The sequence below is a fragment of the Protopterus annectens genome, chromosome 1.part1 (genome assembly GCF_019279795.1).
Source record: "Protopterus annectens isolate FY-2018-M chromosome 1.part1, PAN1.0, whole genome shotgun sequence".
In the NCBI taxonomy this organism is placed as follows: domain Eukaryota; kingdom Metazoa; phylum Chordata; order Ceratodontiformes; family Protopteridae; genus Protopterus; species Protopterus annectens.
In genome coordinates, this window is record NC_056726.1 from 1,824,070,939 (window position 1) to 1,824,093,278 (window position 22,340).

At 42.5% G+C, this 22,340-nt stretch overlaps 1 protein-coding gene across 1 annotated transcript in view; it reads right to left on the reverse strand.

Annotated features, from left to right (window-relative positions):
- The window catches only part of OSCP1 (organic solute carrier partner 1), a 789,745-nt gene that overhangs the window by 258,659 nt on the left and 508,746 nt on the right, over positions 1 to 22,340 (reverse strand). The window contains exon 6 of the mRNA XM_044084814.1: positions 13,166 to 13,294. Within this exon, the coding sequence (XP_043940749.1) occupies positions 13,166 to 13,294 (129 nt within the window). The remainder of the gene's footprint in view (positions 1 to 13,165; positions 13,295 to 22,340) is intronic.

Consider the following 22,340-nt stretch of genomic DNA (forward strand, 5'->3'; position numbering starts at 1 on the left):
AGGGAGTCTGATAATTCTTTCAACAAGTTCCCCTGAAGTCTGGAGAAGTGAGTGAGATAATTCAGTGATCATAATGTAAAAGCCGCTGATGAGAAGACATGCTTCCCATACCTATCCATGGCCCTGGAATCCTTATTAGGAGGATGGATAGAGGAACTGGTCTCGGAAAGTTTCTTTTTCATGGCAACTGCCATGCCATTACATCAACTGCTACACCTTTGGTAAAGAAGGCTTGGTTTTTAGGAGCTGTAATATACTTGTTTGGTCTCCTAGGAGTGAGTTTTCTGGAATCTAGGGTCTCACAGGCCTTCCAAGAAATTAACTCAATAAGATCGTCATAAGGCGGTGTCACCCAAGAGGCTGAAGGGTAAAATTCAAAGGTCTTCAGGTATACTGACTCCTCGCCCGAAGGGAATAAGGACTGACAGTCACCTTTCTGTTTTACGCCTTCTAGGATGCCTCCAAAGGAGACATCCTCAGGAGGCAAATGTGGGGACCCTTCTGCTTCATCGAGGTCGGTATCTGAAGTGACAGACTCCTCTGGGAAGTCTAGATGCTTCCTCTTGCATGATCTCTTCTGAGGGACTCCCTCAGTGGGGTATTCTGGGGAAGTTTTGGAAGACGCGGGAGTCCTCTGGGGACCATCCTGAGGCCTGGGATCTCTGCATTCCTGTGGATGAGGGTAAAGCGGTAAAGATACCTGTGCCAACAAGGGTGAAAGCCTCAAACAGGACTGTGCCTGAGACTGTGGAGCAGTCATCCTCCTCCTCATAACTTCTAAAGCACTCTGCCCCTGCTTTGAAGAACTCCCCAGACCTGACAAAATGGATGTCGGGGCCGAAAGAACCTGCAGAGTAGAAGACAAAAGCTCTGAAGATGAGGTGGGAGGCAAACCCATCTAAGCCGTGGCCCCAAGAGACAGGGTCAGATCTGAGGAGATCCGAGCTGGCTCCAAGGACTAGACCGGCGAATGTTGGCACCCAGAAGTCTCCTGCTCCAAGTTGATGGAGATGCTCAGGGCAGACACCAGATCCAAGAAGCCAACATACCCCAGACCCGATACAGACACCAGCTGTATATCGGAGTCTTCCAGCTCCAAAACCAAAAGATGGACTGGAGGAGGAGTGGGCACCAAAGGGGAAAGATGAGTCTGATCCATCTCCTTTGGGTTCAGATCCAAAAGAAGCTTGGCCAAGGCAGGTGTCTTGAGAAGCCTCTGCACCATCATATCCACATCTTTGTCGGAGAGGCTCCTAGTTAACCTGCTAGACAATGTTGGGAATCTGGATCTGGTGAAGACTGGTCAAAGAAGCAGAGAAGTAATTGGCTCCAAAGATGGAGATCATCTTTGATAATGATACTCAGCAGGTAATTGGTCTTTCAGAGCTGAGGAATCAATAGAAGATTTCAGAGCCAAAGATTCTATCTGCTTCAATGAAATCTTTGCTCCGGAGGTTGTCATCTGGTCTGTAGGTGTTGTCAGAGCGGACACTTTCAGTTGTTTGGCTTTTGGCTCCGATGAAGATTTCAGAGCTGGAGAAGGCTGTTTTCCCACTCTCTTGGAATTATCTGATTTTGGAGAGGAGGGATCAGCAGAAATTTTCTGTTTCATAAGTGCCCTCTGGTTGAAAGCGTGGCATAAGGAATAGGACTCCTGTAGATGAAGAGGCCCCAAACAGTATACACAAAGTGTGTGAATCACTGATGGGCATCTTTTTACTGAACTTCTCACATTTTTTTGAATCCTAAGGGCTTGCCTTCTTTTTGAGACATACTGGTTAAGGGCAAGTTGGTACAACTGAAGCACAACACACTAATTAATCAAAGAAAAAGAAAGAAAGATCTCTCTCTTTTTTTTTTTTTTTTAAACAACAACAACCGTAACAGGGGGAGGGGTAAATCTTCTAACTTAAATGGACTTGGTTAACCACCCTCTAACTAAAATGGATGGTAACCAGAAAGTTAGAGGAAGAAATAACTACCAAACGCTACCAACAAATAAGAGGAAGGGAAAGGTAAGGGAACACCCTCTAAGTAAAACAGGTGTAAGTTGCATGTCTTCTAACTTAAACAGATGCTAACAGAAGAAAAACTAACAAGGAAACTTACACTAAATTAGGGCACTAAATACTGAAGAAACTTTAATTATAAGCTACAAAGATAATAACAACACTAAAATATGTGGAAAGTAGTAAATAATAGCAAACAGCTTAACCCAGCTCTTGCTAGAAGATCCCCCTCGCAGTGTGGCAAATGAGATCTGAGGAAGCTGGGGAAAGTACAGTTTTGTACCTGCCATAAATGTAGATGTCCGATAGGAATGCATCTGCAGTCTTTACAAATGGGTTGTCCTGTCGTCAGGCAGCCCTTCGGTCGGCCGGATTCCAAAGTCTGGGTCTGGCTTCGGCTGGTGTCGCACTTCACCCGACGTCATTGCGGCAGTTCTTCGGGTATAAAGGCATCAGCTGACGCCATTTTCCTCAGTGTTTCTTGCCCCAGATGCCAGGTGCCCTCTTGGATGGCTAAATTTGGATAAATGCCAAAGTTTCCAAATAGTAGAGAGCAAACACATTAAATAAGCATGTATGTACATATATACAAACAAATACACCACAATAGATCCCCCCCAAGCTAGCTGAAGGTTGGCAAATACCCTAGGAGTACCTCAGAGGGGAAGGAGGGTGGGTAATCCTGACTGCAGATGCATTCCTATAGGACATCTACATTTATGGTAGGTACAAAACTGTACTATGTCCTTCAAGGATGCATCTGCAGTCTTTACAAATGGGTAGAATACCATAGCTAAACTAGGGGAGGAGGAAATGAGTAGAGATTATGGTGTAGTTAGGATCCCTTGCAAAACAGCAGTGGCAAAACCTGCTCGGGATCTAGAGTATAGAGGTAAATTATAATGCTTGGCAAATGTATGCACGGAGGTCCAAGTAGCAGCCTCTATAATGTCCTTGGTAGCCACTCCTGAAGAAAGCTGTGGTAGTGGCTGTAGCCCTTGTGGAGTGAGGCCTGATGTTCTCTGGAGTTTTCTTTCCATGGTAGGAGTAACAAAATCTAATGCAATTTCCTATCCATTTGGAGATTGTCTGTTTTGAAATTGGTTTTCCTTCCTTTCCTGTTGCATATGCTACCAGAAGCTGGTCAGTTTTTCTATTGGTTTTTGTCCTGTCCAGGTAGTAGCGTAATTGTCTACATCCAAGGTATGTAAGAGCCTTTCTCCTCTGTTCTGTGGGTTGGGGAAGAATGTAGGAAGGTGGATAGCCTGATTTAAAGAGACTCTGGATACCACCTTAGGCATAAATGTAGGATTTGTTCTCATGGACACTCTATCTTGATGGAAGATCAGGAAGGGTTGCACTGCCATTAATGCCTGTAGTTCAGAGACCCTTCTTGCTGAAGTTATTGCCAGCAGGAAAGCAGTCTTCCAGGATAAGTATTGTAATTCTGCTGTTGCTGCTGGTTCGAAAGGAGGAAGTGTCAATTTTTCTAGCACAAAGTTCAAGTCCCATGCTGGCAATGGAGGTTTCCTGGGAGGTTTCACATTTTTAATTCCTCTCAGAAACTGTCTGAGCAGAGGATGAGAGAAGACAGGAGGATCCAAGCTGTATTCTGCTGAAATAGCTGATGCATGTATCTTGATGGAAGAATAGGACAGGCCTGTATAGAAGAGCTCTGCCAAGTACTCCAGAATGTTGGCTATGTTCACCAGTGTCACATCTTGCCCATTTGCAGTACTCCAAATGAGATATCTTTTCTATTTTGCTGCATAATTTTTTCTTGTTGAAGGTCTACGAGCCTCCAGGATTATGTCTTTAACCCTTTGGGATAAATTTGGGTTAATTGCTGTTATGTAATGTTCCAGGCAGTTAGCTGCAGAGTTTTCAGGCTTGGATGCAGGATGTTGTAGTTGTTCTGTGTTAACAGTAATGGGATCAGGGGTAGTGTCCATATTTGTTCCCGGGACATGCTCCTCAGCAATGGATACCAATGTTGTCTTGGCCAGTCTGGAGCTATCAGAATGATCCTCGGACGTTCCTCTTTGATCTTCAGAAGCACCTTGTGCATCAAAGGAAGTGGTGGGAATGCGTATGCTATCAGGTTTTTCCAACTGAAAGATAGGGAGTCCACCTTCCAAGCAAGTGGGTGGTACGTCCTTGTGCAGAATTTCTTTAGCTGGTGATTGTGTGGGGATGCAAACAAGTCTATTTGTGGTAATCCCCATTCTCTTGTGATGGCTTTGAAGATGTCCGGATGCAGCATCCATTCGTGGGCATCTGTTGTAGTTCTGCTTAATAAGTCTGCTAGAATGTTTTCCTTCCCCGGTACGTAAATTGCTTGCAATTGAATGTTGTTGCTCAGAGCCACATCCCATAGGTCCAGTGCCAGCCGGCATAGAGGATATGAATGTGTGCCTCCCTGTTTGTTGATGTACCACATAACTTTGGTGTTGTCTGTCCTTATCATCAACTGACCTTCTTGGAGAAAAGGTCTGAATGACTGGATTGCCAATTTTACTGCCATCATTTCCTTTAGATTTATGTGCAGGTGCAGCTGGTCTTGAGTCCATAGGCCTTGAATGCACTTGCCCAGCATGTGTGCCCCCCAACCGAGGTCTGAGGCATCTGTCGTGATGGTTTGTCTTGGTTGACTTTTGCAGAAGGGCAATCCTGTGTTTGATTGACAGGCCTGAGCCCACCATAGGAACTCTTGCTTCAGGCATGGGATTATTGGAATTTTGGTTTCTAGGCTGTGCTTGTGTTGGGACCACAAATTCTTTAGGTACCATTGTAGCTTTCTCATATGCAGTCTGGCATGAGGGACGAGTATTATGCAGGATGCCATGAAGCCTAGAGCTTGTAGCACTTTTCTTGCAGTTAGATGGTTCTGCTTTGTTAATGCCAAGAAGTAGAGAGGAAGTTGCTCTTTCTTTTCTGCAGTTAGGAATGCCATTTGTTTTGATGTGTCCAGTTCTGCACCCAGAAAGGTTATTCTTTGGGATGGAATCAGCCTTGACTTTTTTATATTGACTGTATATCCCAGGGCTTGCAGCAGGTAAATGACTCTTTGTAAGTCTTCTGTTAGTTTGATTTTGTTGTCCGCTTGTATCAGGCAGTCGTCCAGGTAGGGATAGATTTGAATCCCCTGAAGTCTGCAATGAGCGATTACTGATGCCAGGCATTTCGTGAACACTCTGGGCGCAGTAGATAAGCCAAAGGGCAATGCTGAGAATTGATAATGCTCTGATCCTGTAAGAAATCTGAGGTATCTTCTGCAAATTGGTCGTATGGGGACGTGCAGGTATGCCTCCTTGAGATCTAGAGTTACCAGCCAAGACTCCTTGCCCAGCATGGGAAGAAGTTGCTGTAGGGTCAGCATTTTGAATTTTGGAACAATGAGGAATGTGTTTAAATTGGACAGGTCTAGAATAGGCCTCCATTTGTTTTCTTTTCTTGGTACCAGGAAGAGTCTGGAGTAAAATCCCTTTCCTTGCTCCATAGATGGTACCTTTTCCACAGCTCTCATTCTTAATAATTGAGATATTTGCTTTAGAGCTTCTGTCCTTTGAGTAGGTGGTAGGTTTGGCATTCCTCTCTTTCCTGGTAGAGTATGGAAATGGAACCTGTAACCATGGTCTATAGTTTGCAAAATCCATTTTTCTCTTGTGATGCAATGCCAGTTCTTTGAAAATAAGGTTAGCTTTCCGCCTAAGGGTGCTTCTAGTTGTTCCCTGGTAGGTGGTGCCACCGCCAAGTCACTGTGATTGAGTTGTTGTAGTGGTGGTGGCTGCATCCGTGCCTCGCTGGTTGTTACCTTGCCACTGGCGTCCCCTGTAGGCACCCCTGGATTGGTTTCTGCCTCTAGAGCGCCTATTCCTGCCTCTTTGTGCCTTAGAGGAGTCCGGAAAGGACCAATTCTTGGAGGGCCAGTTCCTGCTAAACCTTGGAGGTTGAACTTATTAGAAATCTTTCACTGTTTGTACAGATTTTGCCTTCTCTTCCATCTTTTTTAGTACCTGCTGTGCAGGGGAACCAAATAAATTGACCTTGTCCATAGGTGCATCCAAAAGCTTTGATTTTACATGGTCTGGTAATGCCTGTTCTTTCAACCATGCATGCCTCCTGATAACTGTGCCAGTCATGGCTGATCTAAAGGAAGCCTCCAGTGCATCATAGCCACATTTTAAAGAATGGTTACTAACCTGTTGTATGTTATGTACCATTTCTTGAACATACTTTTTATCTAAAGATTCTTCAGAGGACAGCTTTTTAGTCAACTGGTCAAGCATAAACTCTTGATATTGAATCATATGAAATTGGCAGTTCAAAGCTCTAGCTGACAAAGTAGCAGAGGTGTAAACTTTTTACCCCATCTCTCTAAGGACCTGGATTCCCTTTCAGAGGGAGGGGTTTTTAGTAGAAGTAGCTGCTACAGCTTTAGGGCCCTGGGAGATAGTCTCTGGATCTGCAAAAGGAGCCTTGTATAAATGGTGATGAGTGTCCGGGACCCTGTAGAACCTATCGGGCTTAGCAGGAGCCGGAGGTAATGAATCAGGAGCAGTGCAAGCATCATTAAATGCATCATCAACAACAGAAAGAATTGGAGGTATAGCTAAAGGCTTATGCTGTGGCAAATGTAGAAAGGTCCTAAGCCTTTTTCTGGAGTCTGAGAAATCTTGGCCCTGCCACTGAAATTGTTCCCTCATAGCATGCAAGGTTTCCCCAAAGGAAAATTCCTCAGGTGGAGAGGCTGAAGGGATGGACTCTTCAGCATCAGAGTCTTCGTAAGGAGAATAAGGAGCCTCAGGAGGGTCTGTATGTTCTGAGTCATCAGAGGAATCATCTGTGGATACTGGCTCAGGGGGCTCTGCTATAGGCCTCTTTTCTGGAGGAGGGAGAGAGGCCCTGTCTGGAAGAGGCTGGGCTCCACGAATTAAAGAGATGAGATCCTCAGCCAAAGAAAGCATATGGGAGCTGGTGCTGGGCCTGTGAGAGGGGGGTTTGGCAGGCACCGTTTTTGATGCTTTGGCTGCTTTAGCCCTGGCAAAGGCCTTAATAGACATAGCTGCAGGAGGCCTAGCAGCTCCACGTGCAGGGGTTGAAATCTCCAGGGGAATGGTGTCTGATAAATCCTGTGAAACCGCAACAGAAGGTTGGATTTCAGAAGCCGTTTCTACCAGGTTAGAAGAGGCCTCGGTAGAAGGCATGATTTCGGCTGAAGAAAGAACCGCTTGCTCGGTTTCGGCCGAAACCGAGACACTCGCGGTTTGCTTAACCGCAGTTTCGGCCGAAACCGCGGACCGCGAGTGTTGGTCCTTTTCTTTGCGTTTTTTTGGTAATTTGCATTGTTGGAGGATCCGACGGCATAATATAGGCAAAATCGGAGCCGAAAATCTGTTCAGCAAACTCCGACCGACGTCTAAGCGTCCGTCGGTTAAAAGAAGCACAGGCTAGACAAGCTGCTACGTCGTGGTCTGGGCCTAAACAATGTATGCAATAGGAGTGGAAATTTTTATGAGGTATTTGTTTCCCACAAGATAAACAGTTATTCACTTTCTCTGACATCGGCTGAGGCAAGAAAGAGTCCCCAATGGGGTACTTAGCTTTTTAGAAGTCTTCGGTAATATTCGTAGTAGTAATCTCTGGATCTGACTGACCGGCACTAACAGCTTCTGCTTCGGCGCCACGCGGCAAGAAAGACTGAGGAAAATGGCGTCGGCTGATGCCTTTATACCCGAAGAACTGCCGCAATGACGTCGGGTGAAGTGCGACACCAGCCGAAGCCAGACCCAGACTTTGGAATCCGGCCGACTGAAGGGCTGCCTGACGACAGGACAACCCATTTGTAAAGACTGCAGATGCATCCTTGAAGGACATCTGCATTATGGATAGGGAAGGATGCCCATGAGCTTTGCTGAAATCCTTGAGCTTTTGTAAAGGCCGGGATGGATTTGACACATCGGGTCCGACCCATCAGTGAGAATAAAGGCGAGCTTGACAACGACACATCTGTTTTTTTTATTACTCCACACCACAACAAATCAGGCAAAAGAATGTAGAAAAGGTTGTCGCCAAGCTTAGGGAGCCTATAACAAGGAAGATAACAAGAGATCCTGTAAAGGTACTAGAAATATTTCTAAAATTTTGGCAAAGTCTGTATAAAGCAGAGAAATATGGAAATCAAGAAAAAGTATAAATGAAATGTTTATGGAAGAATTAAATAAGCCAAATTTGGAGGAAGAACTAATTAACAGGATAGGAGGAGATGAGATACAAATAGTGAAGTACAACCAATCCTCAGAAAAGTCCCCAGGGAAAGATGGTATTCCTGTAGAAGTTAGGAGGGAAAAAACTGGCAAGGATCTGGAAGGTTTTGTTTAGCAGGTATTTTGAGTGGAGAAGAAGCATGAACATCTTGGAAGAAATCAGTGGGATCTGTAATACCTAAAGAGGGTAAAAGCCTGTCAGATCCAGCCTCATACAGACCCATTTCAATCTTAAACCATGTTTAAAAAGTGTTATGTCTATAATGGCTAAAAGAATGGAAAAGGTGATTCCAAAATTGAAAGATATGGATCGATGTGGTTTTGTGGAAGAGAGACAAACATTTAACAAAATTAATGGAACTTTGATGATCCAGAGGAAAGCAGAATGTAAGGAAAAAACACTACTGTTGGTGGGTCTTGATGCAGAGAAAGCACGTGACAGAGTAAGCTGGGAGTTTATGAGCAGGGTAATGGAAGCATTTGTATTCGGTGATAAAATTATAAGGTTGATTAGGAGGATATATGAGGGATTAGAGGGGAAAATTAAAGTGGGTGAGTTCCTCTCTGATAATTTCTGTTTCAGCAGAGGAACCAGACGGGGGTGTTCTCTTTCACCTGTGTTATTTGCATTACATTTAGAACCACTGGCAAAGAAAATAAGGGACTCAGAAATTCAAGGATATAATCGGTATGGTAGTCAAGAAAAGCTGTCTCTACTTGAAGATGATATTATTTTGTACCTGATAAAACCAGAAAAGGACATTTCAGTGTTATGGAACATTCTGAGACAGTCTCAGATCATTTTGGGATACAAAATTAATGAAGCTAAAACAAAGACGATAGTGATAAGTTATGTACTCACACACGATTTGGTTCAGCAATGTCCATATTTATGGGAACCTGATAAAATTAAGCACTTAGGAGTATGGAAAAAATTATTCCAGTGTGGCAGCTAAGGATATGTGGGAAGAAACTAAACAAAAGATAATATACACACTGAGAAATTGGAAGCTTTGTTATATAGATAGGGATAGCAAGACACACGCAGTTAAAATATTTGTAGTCACTTTAGTTTTATACACAGATCAGCCATATTTGTATCAATCAGAAGAAAAATTGTGGATAGCAATTAATAAAGAGCTGAAGGATTTTATCTGGGAGGAGAAGATGACAAAAAGTCAAGTGGGATAAGCTAATTCTTCCAATAGAACAGGGTGGTTTGAGGTTACCCAATTAGAAGGGGTATTTCAGAGCTACACAGTTAAGGTTCCTGTACAGCAGAAACCTATAATTCAAAGTGGAAAGGGATGATGATAAAATGGAGGGGGGTTCAAGAAACAAAGAGTCTGGGATTTTGGATGCATATCCTTAAGGAGAATAACAATGACCATACAGAATATTATATCCTTACAGTAGCATAAAGTATTCTAAGAACTAAGCCAAGATGAGAAAGGAGATTCTGATGATAGGGATGTATGCAGTTAGGGATACAATAAGCAAGACGGGGCTGGAATTTATTGGAGAAAACTGGCAAAATAAAACAAGGTATTGGGAACAAATAGAGAGGGAAAGGTAACAGAATGGGAAGAGGCCAATAATTTATTTGGACTGCAGGCTAAAGATTGCCTTCCTTATCAAGAATTGATATCAGAGTACAGGCAATACTGGTAGAGTTTTTAGTAGAAGCTAGAACAAAAGCTGCTGTTAAAAAAAAAGAACAGTTAGTAGAGCACACAAAATATTGCATGATAACTATAAGAATCAAAGAATCAATCAAAGGAGGTTAGAAAGGATTCGGAAGAGAGACTGGATAAGTAATTCACAAAGAAACAATGGGGGGAATATATGTATGCCTCCCAAATATGTAAGAAAGTCTAGAAGGTTTAGGATCTTTGCTTGGAAATGTTTACATAAATATTTTATAGCCCAAGTAGACTCCAAAGAATTTTTCTTCAGGTAGACAGTAAATGCTGGAGGTGTCATGCAGAAAAAAAATAGGTAATTAAGAACATATTTTCTGGGAGTGTAGTGAGTTGGCAGACTTTAAAGATTCCCTGCAGACTATTTTGTCAGAGATACTGGGTAAGCAAATTGGTATAACTAAGGAAACTACTTTTCTGAGCTATGATACAGAATCGGAATTGCCTAGACATAGAAAGGCCTTGCTGAGTCTAATTATGGTGGCTGCCAAAAAAACAATCACTAGAAAATGGAAATCAAAGTCTATACCAACTATATTAGAAGTAATAAATATAGTAACAGAGATAAGAAAAACTGGAATTGGGATCTTTAGAAAAGGATGGGAGCAAATTACACAGCAAATATTGGGAATTGTGGGAACAAAACATTCAGAGAAGGAACAAGGTTTAAAAGAAGGCAGGATTTGAATGAGCTATGGAATGTTTGACTAACAATGGCAGGATAGATTATAAGTAATGTATAATGTTTGTAACTAAAATTATGTCAATATGATTTGTTTTCACATATATAAATGATTGCCTATGTCATATAGGATAATTTAATAAAGATGTTTCTTGTTTAAAAAATGTGAATTGAGTTGCATTTGAGCACTACGAATTGAAACAAATTAAGTCTTATTAAAATAACAGAGTTTCACAGATATCCATCCTACTAAAAAACAAAATTAACTGGTTTGAAATGTATCTCCAGGTTTGAGCCTACACAATCTGATTCATAATTCAGTGGGAAAACATATTCCGCAAGTTGGAAAAGGATACACTACTTTGGAATTCTGGTAAATGGAGAATGGAAACTGCATGGCAAACCAATACAGAAAGCAAGAAATACATTTTCAGTCAACTGAGATGGAGGTGAGTATGTGTATACAAGATGCAGAAAGAAGGCAAGTGGTCTATCAAGTACATCAGTTGTGAAGCTAATTCCCATCTGGCTTCTTCTCCCCCATTGTTATGTCATCCTTTCTTTGATCTTTAAAAGGAGCTTTGAAATCTACTGCAGACTAACTTACACTGTATCACTGCCATAGGCAATGCATTCAAAAGGCTCTACCATCCTCTGTTTAAAGTACAGCTTTGTCAAGGCTAATCTAAATTATTCTCCTTATAGCCGATACCTGTATTCATAGCTTCATAGGTGTTTACTAGGCTAATAACCACAAGGGGCTTTTTAAGCCTAGCCATGCATCCCAAATCTCTGACAAGTTCTGATACCCTTGATAAGTGTAAACATGGACCTGGGAGATGAACCATTTACAGGTTAACTGTTTGCATCAGAGACATAGGTGCCAAACTGGGGATGAATTTCTAGTTTACCATCCAATTGTCCAAGTTGCACTTCAATTGGGTTAGGGAGGAACTCTGCTTCACACGGATTGGGAGCCTGTTCCATAGACGGAGTAGTCTCAGGGATACATACCTATCTCTCCAGCAGGTCCTATTTATATCACAGGCAAGGTTTAAGTCTTTAGAACGTGTAATTCTGGTACTCTTTGTTTTCTGGATATGCAGGAGGTCCATCAGAGTGGGGTCTGATGATGCCCTGTATGCCAGGCATATGATCTCCCCTCAAAAGCCTGTAGGAGATAGAAGACAGGGATAAGGCCTTGAGGCAGTCTGTATACGTCATTTTATTTATGCCCTATATTCTTTTAGTCAACTTATTTGTGGATGCCCCAATGACATTTACCAGGGGGGGCAGTGTATCCAATGATAGGTCTGATGAATGCCAAAATGCAGTCAGCAATGTCTCTTCCTTGGACTTAGATGTGTGACTTTTTTATTAAGAGAGAGACTATAAATGAGAGCCTCTATCATTTAATGCATGTGAAATGGTCAGACATTACTACTCTGACGCTTGAACTCTAAATGACAGTAAGACTGACTCAAGGTGTGTGTCCCTTATCTGACTCTTTACTGTGGGATGGATGACTGTAGAGGTAGAGGTACACTTCTTACCATGTGTGGTCCCCCAATGGAGAAATTAATGCGCCCCTAGTGTGATTAACGCCCCCTATTAATTTTATCTCATCTGCAAATTACAAAATTACAATCCAGTAGGTGACATGATATAGGGGCTTATTCCTAGTTTATTATTTAGCTTTTCTACTATGCCTAGGTAGGGAACTATGTCAAAAGCTTTGTCCATGTCATTTCTCACGACATATAAATCTGACAAGGACTACTGACAGATTGACTTTTTTAATGAAATATATATTTTTACTTATAAAAGTAAAAATACACACTTCTTTATGAAATATATATATATATATATATATATATTTACCTAGAAGGATGAAATGCATGCATTTTGTGACGTGACATTTGTTGATTACATTGTGAGATCCTTTAGGGCCATTTAATTTTTTTTAAATGAAAATCTAAATTACTACACAAAAAGTAGAAAACATTTAAAAAGATGATTTGCCTTAAGGAATAAGTATAATCAAATGTTGCTATATAACCTACGTAATAAATACTATATCCTCTTATGTATGTATGGTTTCTTTGTTGTTGTGTTTCGTGATTTCAATATATACTTCATATCAAGTACTACCAAGAATAAAAGACTGGAGAGAATACTGACTGGTTCCCCTGCAGCTCACTATTTGGCTCTGGATACTGATGACCACCCAAAAGGGTGAAATGTATACACGTGTGACTGTTCTCTTGATCTTTGCTGACCACAAAGAAAGACCTTTTGATACCATTTAATGTTATGTAAAAATAAACACTTCTTAACTATTTCATGAACACACCTTTACATTTATCTGTTTTTACATTATGATATACATGCAGTATTGCTGTTTTATAGTTTTACATTTTATTCCTTTTAATTAATTAAAAAATAGCACATAAATGAGTGGATACAGTTTTTAAAACATTTATCTGTATTATTAAGATGTGTACTTACATATTTGTACCAAGCTTAATAACTCTGTCTCCATAAAGATCAAATGATCCTTCTCTAAGAGGAGTTGTATAATTTCCACCACTGAGAAACTCAATCCTTTTAATTTCTTCTCCGCTGTAACCAAACATCCTAAAAGATAAGGGGAAAAAGTTGTTCTAGCTGCAAATTCTAAGTATTCTAGATGCAGTTATTGTTTACATGAGTATGGCGTCATTCCATGTAAGCCCAAATGAAAGCTTATTTCGAGGGTGTAGACAAAGTCGTCTGTTTTGTTAGTTGTTCAAAGAATTCAGTAACATGTTACAATGCTATACATAACAATATTTGAAGTTATGTACTTACCATAACGTGGCACCTGTGTTGTCCATTTTCCTTCTATCTCACTCATGGGTCTAGGATCTGATCCTCAGATCTGAATCGGCCACTTTTACAAGACAAGGATCTGAATCTCAAGCTCCTCCCTCTACCCATAATGTCTTATTCCATTCCCAACTCCTCAGATCGAGTTTGCTGCCTCACTCCTACTATGTTGCACAAACATAAAATACTCAAAGAAAGACTAAGGCTCAAACCAGGAACATGCTCATTCCCATATCATCCAAAGATCTTTCTAGAAGAAGACAAGGCCAGGGGATGGCTGGGCGGGAAGGTGAGGAAGAATGAAAATGGGCAACAACAGATGCCAAGTTAAGGTAAGTACATAACTTCAAAATCTGATATTGTCCTTTTCATTCTTCCTCACTAATGGGTCAGAGTCCTCAGCTACATAACTCTGGGGACACCCTCAAGGAAGGACATGCCGGAGCACTGTCGAATCAAAAGAAGTTGTGCTTCTGCAGACAATGTCTAATCTTTAATATGTAACAAAGGTATAAGTCCTCAACCAAGTGACAGCAGAGCAGATGTCGTCAATGGGGATTCTTGAAGAAAAGGCAGATGAATTAGCAATGTATTTTGTGGAATGTGCTCTAGGAGGACGAGGCAACTCCAACCCCTTTTGAGAATAAATCAGCGAGATACAATCAGTAATCCATTTAGCAAGAGTAATTCTGGACAGTGTCTGACCCAAGCGGCTAGGGGAAAAGGATACAAACAGCTGATCAGATTTCCTGTATTGTTTTGTTCTGTGAAGATAAAAACATAATTGTCTGTGAAATCAAGCAGGCGCAGCATATATTCTCCTTTATTAGAAAAATTTGGAAAGAAAACTGGCAACTGATGTCAGTCAGTAACCACTTTCAGCAGAAAGGAAGTGTTACTTCAAAGGAACACCCTTTACCTTATCGAAGGTGCTGTAAGGAGGCCTGGAGCTCAGAAATTCTTTTTGCTGAAGTAATAGCTACTAAAAATATCATCTTCCAAGAAAGAAACGTCATATCCCATTTGTTTGCCAGTTCAAAAGGTTTTTGAGTTAACCCTTGAAGGACTGCCATCAAATCCCAAAGAGGAGAGGGACCTTTTATCGGTGGTCTAAGAAGGAAAACCCACTTTATGAAAGAATTACACAATCTGGAAGATGCCAGAGATAATGACTCAATTCCCACATGGAAGCTGGATATAACCAACTAAGTTTAACAGCAGAAAAACTAGCCCCATCCTTGAAAAGACTAGTGAGAAAAAGGAGAATGGCCGAAGTAGGAGCTGAAAAGGGGTCGATATTCTGATTGGAAGCCCAAATAGAAAATCTTTTCCATTCACTCCTGCAACCTTTCTTGGTGGAAGTCTTCTGAAAAGCTAAGATAATGTCATCGACTGGGGAAGTGAGCTTGAACCATCTATCACTAAAATTGGAGAAACCACGCAGTCAGTTTGAGGACGTGGAGATCTGGATGCTGAATTCCTGAAAGATAAGACAGGACATCCAGAATGGGTTCCAATATCCATGGAAGATATCAAATGAGATCAGAGGAAGGGGAACCAAAGATGTTGAGGCCAGAAGGAGGAAATGAGGATGACTGAGCTCTTTAGCCTGCTTGCTTTCTGAAGGATCCCCGGAATCAGAGGAAGAGAGGGATAGGAGCAGAGGAGACCCGGGGACCAACCATAAACCACAGCATCCCTCTGTGACTCCCCCTGTAGGGGGGATCAGAGTGAAGTACTTGCTGCAATTGTTGTTGAGAGCAGAAGCAAATAGGTCACAGCAAGGCTGGTCCCAACATCTGAAAATCATATCCGCTACTGATTGATTGAGGGACCACCTGTGAGGAATCAGAATGGACCTGCTGAGTCTGTCTGCTAGCATGCTGCTTTTCTGTTGTACGTACATTGCAATAAGAAAGTGGTCTGAAGAGAATGCCCATTCCCAGACCCTCGTGGCCTCTTTGCACAATGGGTATGAATGGGTTTTTTCTTTGTTTGTTGATGTACCAGACTACTGACATGTTATCTGTGTGGACTGCAATAGTCCCTAGAGGGAGAACTTCCTGAAAGGCTTGCAGCATGATTAGGACTGCTTTCATCTCTAAGACACTGATATGCAACTTGGTCTCCACATGCCTTGGAACATCTCACTCATGAAATGGCCCCCCCCACCCCAGATGGGAAACGTCCATGGTCACTGTGGCTACTGGGGGAGGAAGACAGAACGGTCTGCCCAGAAAGAAGTCATCTGACTGGATCTACCAGTGAACATGACATTTGCAAATTGGAGTGAGTTTTATGGGAAATAATAGAGGCTGGTAAAGAATAGACCAATAAACCATCAGTGTTCATTGAAGGATTCGTATAAAGAATCTTGCTAGAGGAAGTAGAAGAATGGCAGCTGACATAGACCAAACAGCTTCTAACACTGGTTTTGCTGGAGGCAACAGACCAGACAGCATGTCCCTCACCTGATTTCTCAAAGATGTGATGTGATGAAGAGGGAATGGTGCCACTTGAGTCGTAGTATCCAGCTGTGTTCCTATAAATTCCAAAGTCTGTGCAGGTGTCAGCTTCGATTTGGCAACGTTTATTGTAATGCTAGGAAGTTGGAGTTCTGAAGCAAGTAATATCTGATTTGTAGAAGCTGATGCCTGGTTGGGGCAGTGAGGGGCCAATCATAGAGATAGGGAAACACCTGGAATCCTCTGAGTCTCAAGTGAGCTGCTGCAACTGCCATGCATTTGGTGAACACCCTGGGGGCTGTGGTGAGTCCAAAGGGCAGTGCTCTGAAATGGTAGTGATTGGTTCCCAGGGAAAAGCAGAGGTGTCTCCTGGAGCATCTGTCTATTTTGATATGATAGTAACATCCTGGAGCTCTATAGAGCACCTCCAATCATCCTTGCACAGAAGAGGCAGGATGGACTGAACCATAACCATTTGGCACTTTGACTTCTTTACATACTGATTCAGATTGCTTAAATCCAGAACTGGTCTCAGGTCCCCTGTTTTGTTTGGTACTAAAAAGAAGTAGGAGTATGTTCCAAATCATATTTGTTTGGGAGGGACCTCCTTTTTTGTAGCAGCTTTTGGATCTCTAAAGCTGCGTACTCTCTGACTGAGTGGAATGCCAGGGAGTTTCTTCCTTGGTAGAAGGGGTGACTGAAAATGGGTATGCAGTAACCTCTGGATATTATACTTAGTATCCATGCATTTTTTGTGATACTTGTCCAGGTGTTCAAATGTCCCCCAACTGCCTCCAGAGGTGGACAGTTAAGCAGTGCTTCAGCAGCACTGTTTTATAGTTTTAGCACTCAAAACTGTTTCCTTGTGCTCAGCACTTGTTCAAAACTCGTTGCAAGCACTAAATAATCTACAAATTACTCCAACACTCAACTTTCTTCACTTGTTAGGAGGAAAACAGTTTTTAGTACTTAAATTAATAAACACCTAAGGGTCAGCTCCCGGTATTTCCCTTGTCCACCTGATGAATCTGGGCATCTTGGGGAAATGTAGCAATTGTCTCATGTACACTAACAACACCCTCCTCCTACCACCCAGCTCTACCTGTGAGAGATGCACTTATATAACCAAACTAGAAGCCAAGCTCTCTCCAGCCAAGACTGTACTAGACAGTCAAGAAGAGAAGGTAAACACCTGCACCACGCCACACTCAGCATATAGTCTATCAAAACCTACACCACCTAAACCCACACAATACAACACAAAACACACATCTACATTCGCTGAGGCTCTCAATAAAAATCTGCCCAAACAACAGAGACCTCCAAAGCTGAAACGCAAGCAATCACCACCCCCCAACACTACCCAAAAAATCAGTGTGTCACTCAACCTCAGCCCATAAGGCAAAACAACGTACTCAACACACTAGTCATAGGTGTCTCTATAGTCAGGCACATTGATGTCCCACTCACCAGGCTAAACAAGGAGAAAGTTACTGTCAGCTGCCTGTTGGGTGACAGGATCCACCACATAATGCAAGCACTCAGGTTACTCCACATGTACAAATATGACTCATTGTCCATGTTGGTGTGAATGACCTGAAATGTACCTCCCTGGACTACATGAAAGGAGACATGGAGGAGCTCTCAGATTAGGTAGCCCAGGCAGGTATAACCCTAGCCCTGAGTAGCATCCTGCCATCATGCAGAATGATACCACAATGTTGTTGTATCTTTCGGCTTTTCCCGGTAAGGGGTCGCCACAGCAGAACTCCGGTCCACTAATGATTGGCAGTAGATTTTTACGTACTGAGTTGCCAGCCCTGACACACAACCTTCAATGAAGGTACGCCAATTCACGCATGTCTCCACACAGAAGACGCTCTAGCTGAGAATTGTACAGGACAACGTCTTACTGTGAGGTGACAATGTTACCGCAGCACCACCACCGCAGTGCCACAACTATACCACAATACAAGGACAAAATGACTGACTTCAACAATTGGCTAAGCTTCTGGTGTCATTCTAAGGGGATCCAGTGTCTGCATGCCTGGGATGACATGATCAACAGACCACGATGCTTTGCCAGAGATGGCCTGCACCCGTCGCCTCTGAGATTCCAAATAATAGCTAAGGCTCTTGCCACCCCACAGTGCCTTTTTAGGCAAGGTTCAAATGACAAATCCACCACCACAGCAGGTATATGCAAGCAACATCTGAGGGTAATGTTACTCAATGCTAGAAGTCTAAACCTCAAAATGCACTCACTCGAGGCACTCCTTAAAATGGAGTACATCGACATCTGTGCAGTGACGGAGACTTGGTTTAAGGCTCCAGAGAGCACCCCTGCATTACCAGGCTATAACTCATACCACACATTTCAGCCACCTAACCTGGACCAAACACTAAAGGAGGAGGCGTGTCCATATTCATTAAGGATATCCACACTTCCAGGCTAGTTGCTCAACATAATGCATCTGAAATTATCCAAGAGCAACTAACACTGGGAAAGACTGCAATCCAAGTTGCAGCTTGTTACAGATCCCCTGCCATGCCCCAGGATGCCCAATCCACATTTCTTGATATACTGGGTAATATTAAGATAAAGCCCAATACTCTAATAATGGGCGATTTCAAATATCCCACCATCAACTGGGAAAACTACTCATGTACTAACTCATTTGCTCACCGCTTTTTGGAATTCATAAATTCCAATACCTTGGATCAGCTTCTCCATACCCCCAAAAGGGGCAGCAATATCATGGACCTGCTCATTACCAATATGGGCAATTGATGTTCCACACCAGAGGTCAACTCATCGCTGGTCAGATCCAACCACAAGCTAATCACCCTAGACATCAATATCCTGCCCCCACCCCCCATTAAGGAAACCACCAAAAACAACTTCTCCAGAGCCAACTTTATGCTTCTTAAGACAGAAGGGGCAAGCTTCACAACACCCATACAGATGGAAAATAGATGTACAATTGCTGAATCCTATACAAATGCACTGTATAAGCACATACACGAGTGCATGGATCATGCCATCCCCAACAGAACCAAAACTCTGTTCTCCAAAAAAAGGAAGCCAATCTGGTGGTCCCCTGCAATAAACAAACTCTACAACAGAAGGAAGAAGCTGTTGCAAAAAAAGAGTAAAATTCCCTGATTGCAGGAACTCCCTGGTCAGCCTCAGTAAGAAGCTGAGATCCCTCATTAAATCCTCGAAAGCTAGTTACGAAAATAAAATCACCACTGATTCTAAAGACAACCACAAAGCATTCTACAGCTATGTCAAGAATCTCAATGGCGACACTCAGATCTGCTCTGAGCTACAGCACAATGGCACTAGATATACAGAACCAACTAATATTGCCAACATCCTGGCAGATAGGTTCAGTGCAAACTTCACCCCCCCACCTCCCCAACGGGCCCATCCCTATACTGGAAGAATGCAAAGCCCCTGTAATCATGGCTGCACAAGTAAAGACCGCACTCTCCAAAGCCAAGAACACAGCATCCATGGGACCTGACTATTCTGCACGAACTACAGAACGAACTGGCACCCCCACCTAAGTACCATGTTCAATCATAGACTCACTTCAGGCTTTGTGCCTACTAAATGACACACAGCGATGGTTGTTCCACTCCACAAAGGGGGCACCACCATGGACTCTAGGAGCTACCGCTCGATTAGCCTGATGAGCCTGGTCTGCAAGGCCACAGAACATATCATCTTGGAGCTTATAAACAAGGACATAGGTAACCTCCAAACTCTGGACACCACTCAAACTCAGTTTGGGATTGTAAAAGGTAGGTCATGTCTCTTAAACCTGATTGACTTCTTTGAAGCAGTCACCAGAGCCGTGGATGAGGGTAAGGTGGTGCAGCCTATCTTGACCATGCCAAGGCTTTTGACACCATCCCCTACTCTGGAATTATAGATAAACTCACTAGACTGGGCATACATCCCTATGTTACAAGATGGGTGGCCAACTGGCTCACTGACAGAACCCACACAATGAAAGTAGCCAACTCCAAATCCAACTTAAGACCAGTGACAAATGGAGTACCACAGAGCTCAGTCCTGGGTGCTCTCCTGTTTGGCATCTACTTCTAAAAAGTCCAGGCTAATACAGTAGGTCTTTAGCTAATGAAGTTCGCAGATGACTGAAAACTAGGTGCCATAATAGAATCACCTAATGATGTGGACATTCTACAAAGGGGCCTCACTGAGACTGATGCTTGGTGTCAAAGTCATGGCCTCAAGCTCAATGCCAAAAAGTGCATTGTCATCCCCTTTGGGAAAAACAGTGTACCCCATGAACTACCACATAGGCGGTAGCCTACTAAGCACCGAAAGTGTGATAAGAGACCTTTGGACAGAGGTGGACAGTAGTCTCTCCTTCGATAATCACATCGCCATAGTAGTCAGGAAATCCTTCTACGTGGCACACCTTACCACAAAGGGGTTCACCTCCAGAAAAAAAGAGGTCATTGTTCCTCTCTACTCATCCCTCGTCAGATCCATTATAGAGTACAATGCCCCATTTGGCGTGTACCTCACAAGACATCTACAATAACTAGAAAGGCCACAGAAATACCTCACTAAGAGGATTACCAGCCTCAAACAGATGCCATACACAGACCGTCTCAAAAAACTCCAGCTCTACTCTGTCGCTTATCGCCTACGCGGCCTCTGCCTAACATACAAAGCCATGTCAAACCCAGATCTGTTGGACATGCTACACTTAAAGAAACCCCAATCCCTCCAAGCCACACATTCCAGGGACCTAAACCTTGCCACCACAATAAACAGAACATGCTGGAGGGATAGATTCCTATCCCAGAGACTTCCCATGCTCTGGAACAGACTATCCATTCATGTCAAGCAAAGCTCCTCATTAGCGCTCTTTAAGAAAAATCTTGACAATTGGATGGGAAACAGGAAATTCACCCCGGGGATCACTTCTGTGGCTCTGCTTGACAGGGGTGCAGGAAAATCACTTTCTTGGGTGGCGAAAGCTGGGGAACTTTTTGGCTAGGCTTATATAGGCCCCAGGGCCAATAGCCTAGTACCTACCTATGAACAGCACACATACAGTACCTATATGAAAAGGAGACCTAAAATACCAACACAGAACACTGTATAAAACCCAACACTTAACCAAATCAGAGGTTAATGCTGCAAGAGTAACTCTAACATGAACTCGAAAATACCAAAAAAAATTAAGAAATATAGACAAGAAAACACCCTCTCACACTCGAGATTCATTTCACGATCTTGGTTCGATGGCAGAAAACAAGATCTGAGGAGTTGGGGATGGAAGAGGACATTATGGGCAGAGGGACGAGCTTAAGATTTGGATCCAAGTCTTGCAAAAGCAGCTGAGTTGAATCCAAGGATCAGATCCTAGACCCATTAGTGAGGAAGAATTAAAATGACAACATCAGATCAACTTGCTTTACTTAGTGTGTAGAAAAGTATTTTGTTTTAGAAGATGGGTTTTAGGTTAGCATTCATTCAGAACTTTGCACTTCTTACGAAACAATGCAAATAAATCTATCAATAACATGTAAATAAATCTACCAATGATGCATGTGAATTCCACACCTAATAAGAAGGCTGTTTTAAATGCAGTTAGTCAACAAGAGATCATTATTTTGGCTGCCTCTAACACTTAGAGATCTAAACACATTATTGAGAAGGCAGTAAACATTTATTCAGGTTACCACTATCTACGTTCAACACTTTTTATGAGCAAGCTATGTACATTATGAACAAATGTGTTCTAAAATGGCATAATAAACTCAGCCTGAAGGAAACACTGGACAAACCGTGGAACTTAAATATAAAATAAATGGAAATGATGTACTTAACATAAGGCTGCATCCTTTCATTCAAGTCTATCTAATATTAATTTAATTCCTCCATTATCTGACTGGGAAGTTACAATTGATTTACCACCAATGTAAACTGTGCAACAGGAACCAAAACAGCTCAAAAATGGTACCACAGATTGACTTCTATCTCAGAAGAAACCAAGACATGATTGGCTCCCACGGCACTAGAAGGCAACTGTAGGATTTTCCTTTAATTTGTGTTTTGACCTCCTTCGCCTACAGGTGGAAAGTTTCCCAACATGTTACTTACCACCAAATTCAGCAGAGCTTGGTTATCCAACTGACCTTATTTTTAGGTTCCAGAAAGAACACAGAGAGATTATAAGACTGATACTGAAACCAATTTTGGCCTGAAATAAGGACAAGTGTGTAACACAACTGTAACCCTGTGGAAAATTGGGTAAGGTTGTCCCATCCTGAGACTTACCTTGCAAATGTCAGAGCAGTAA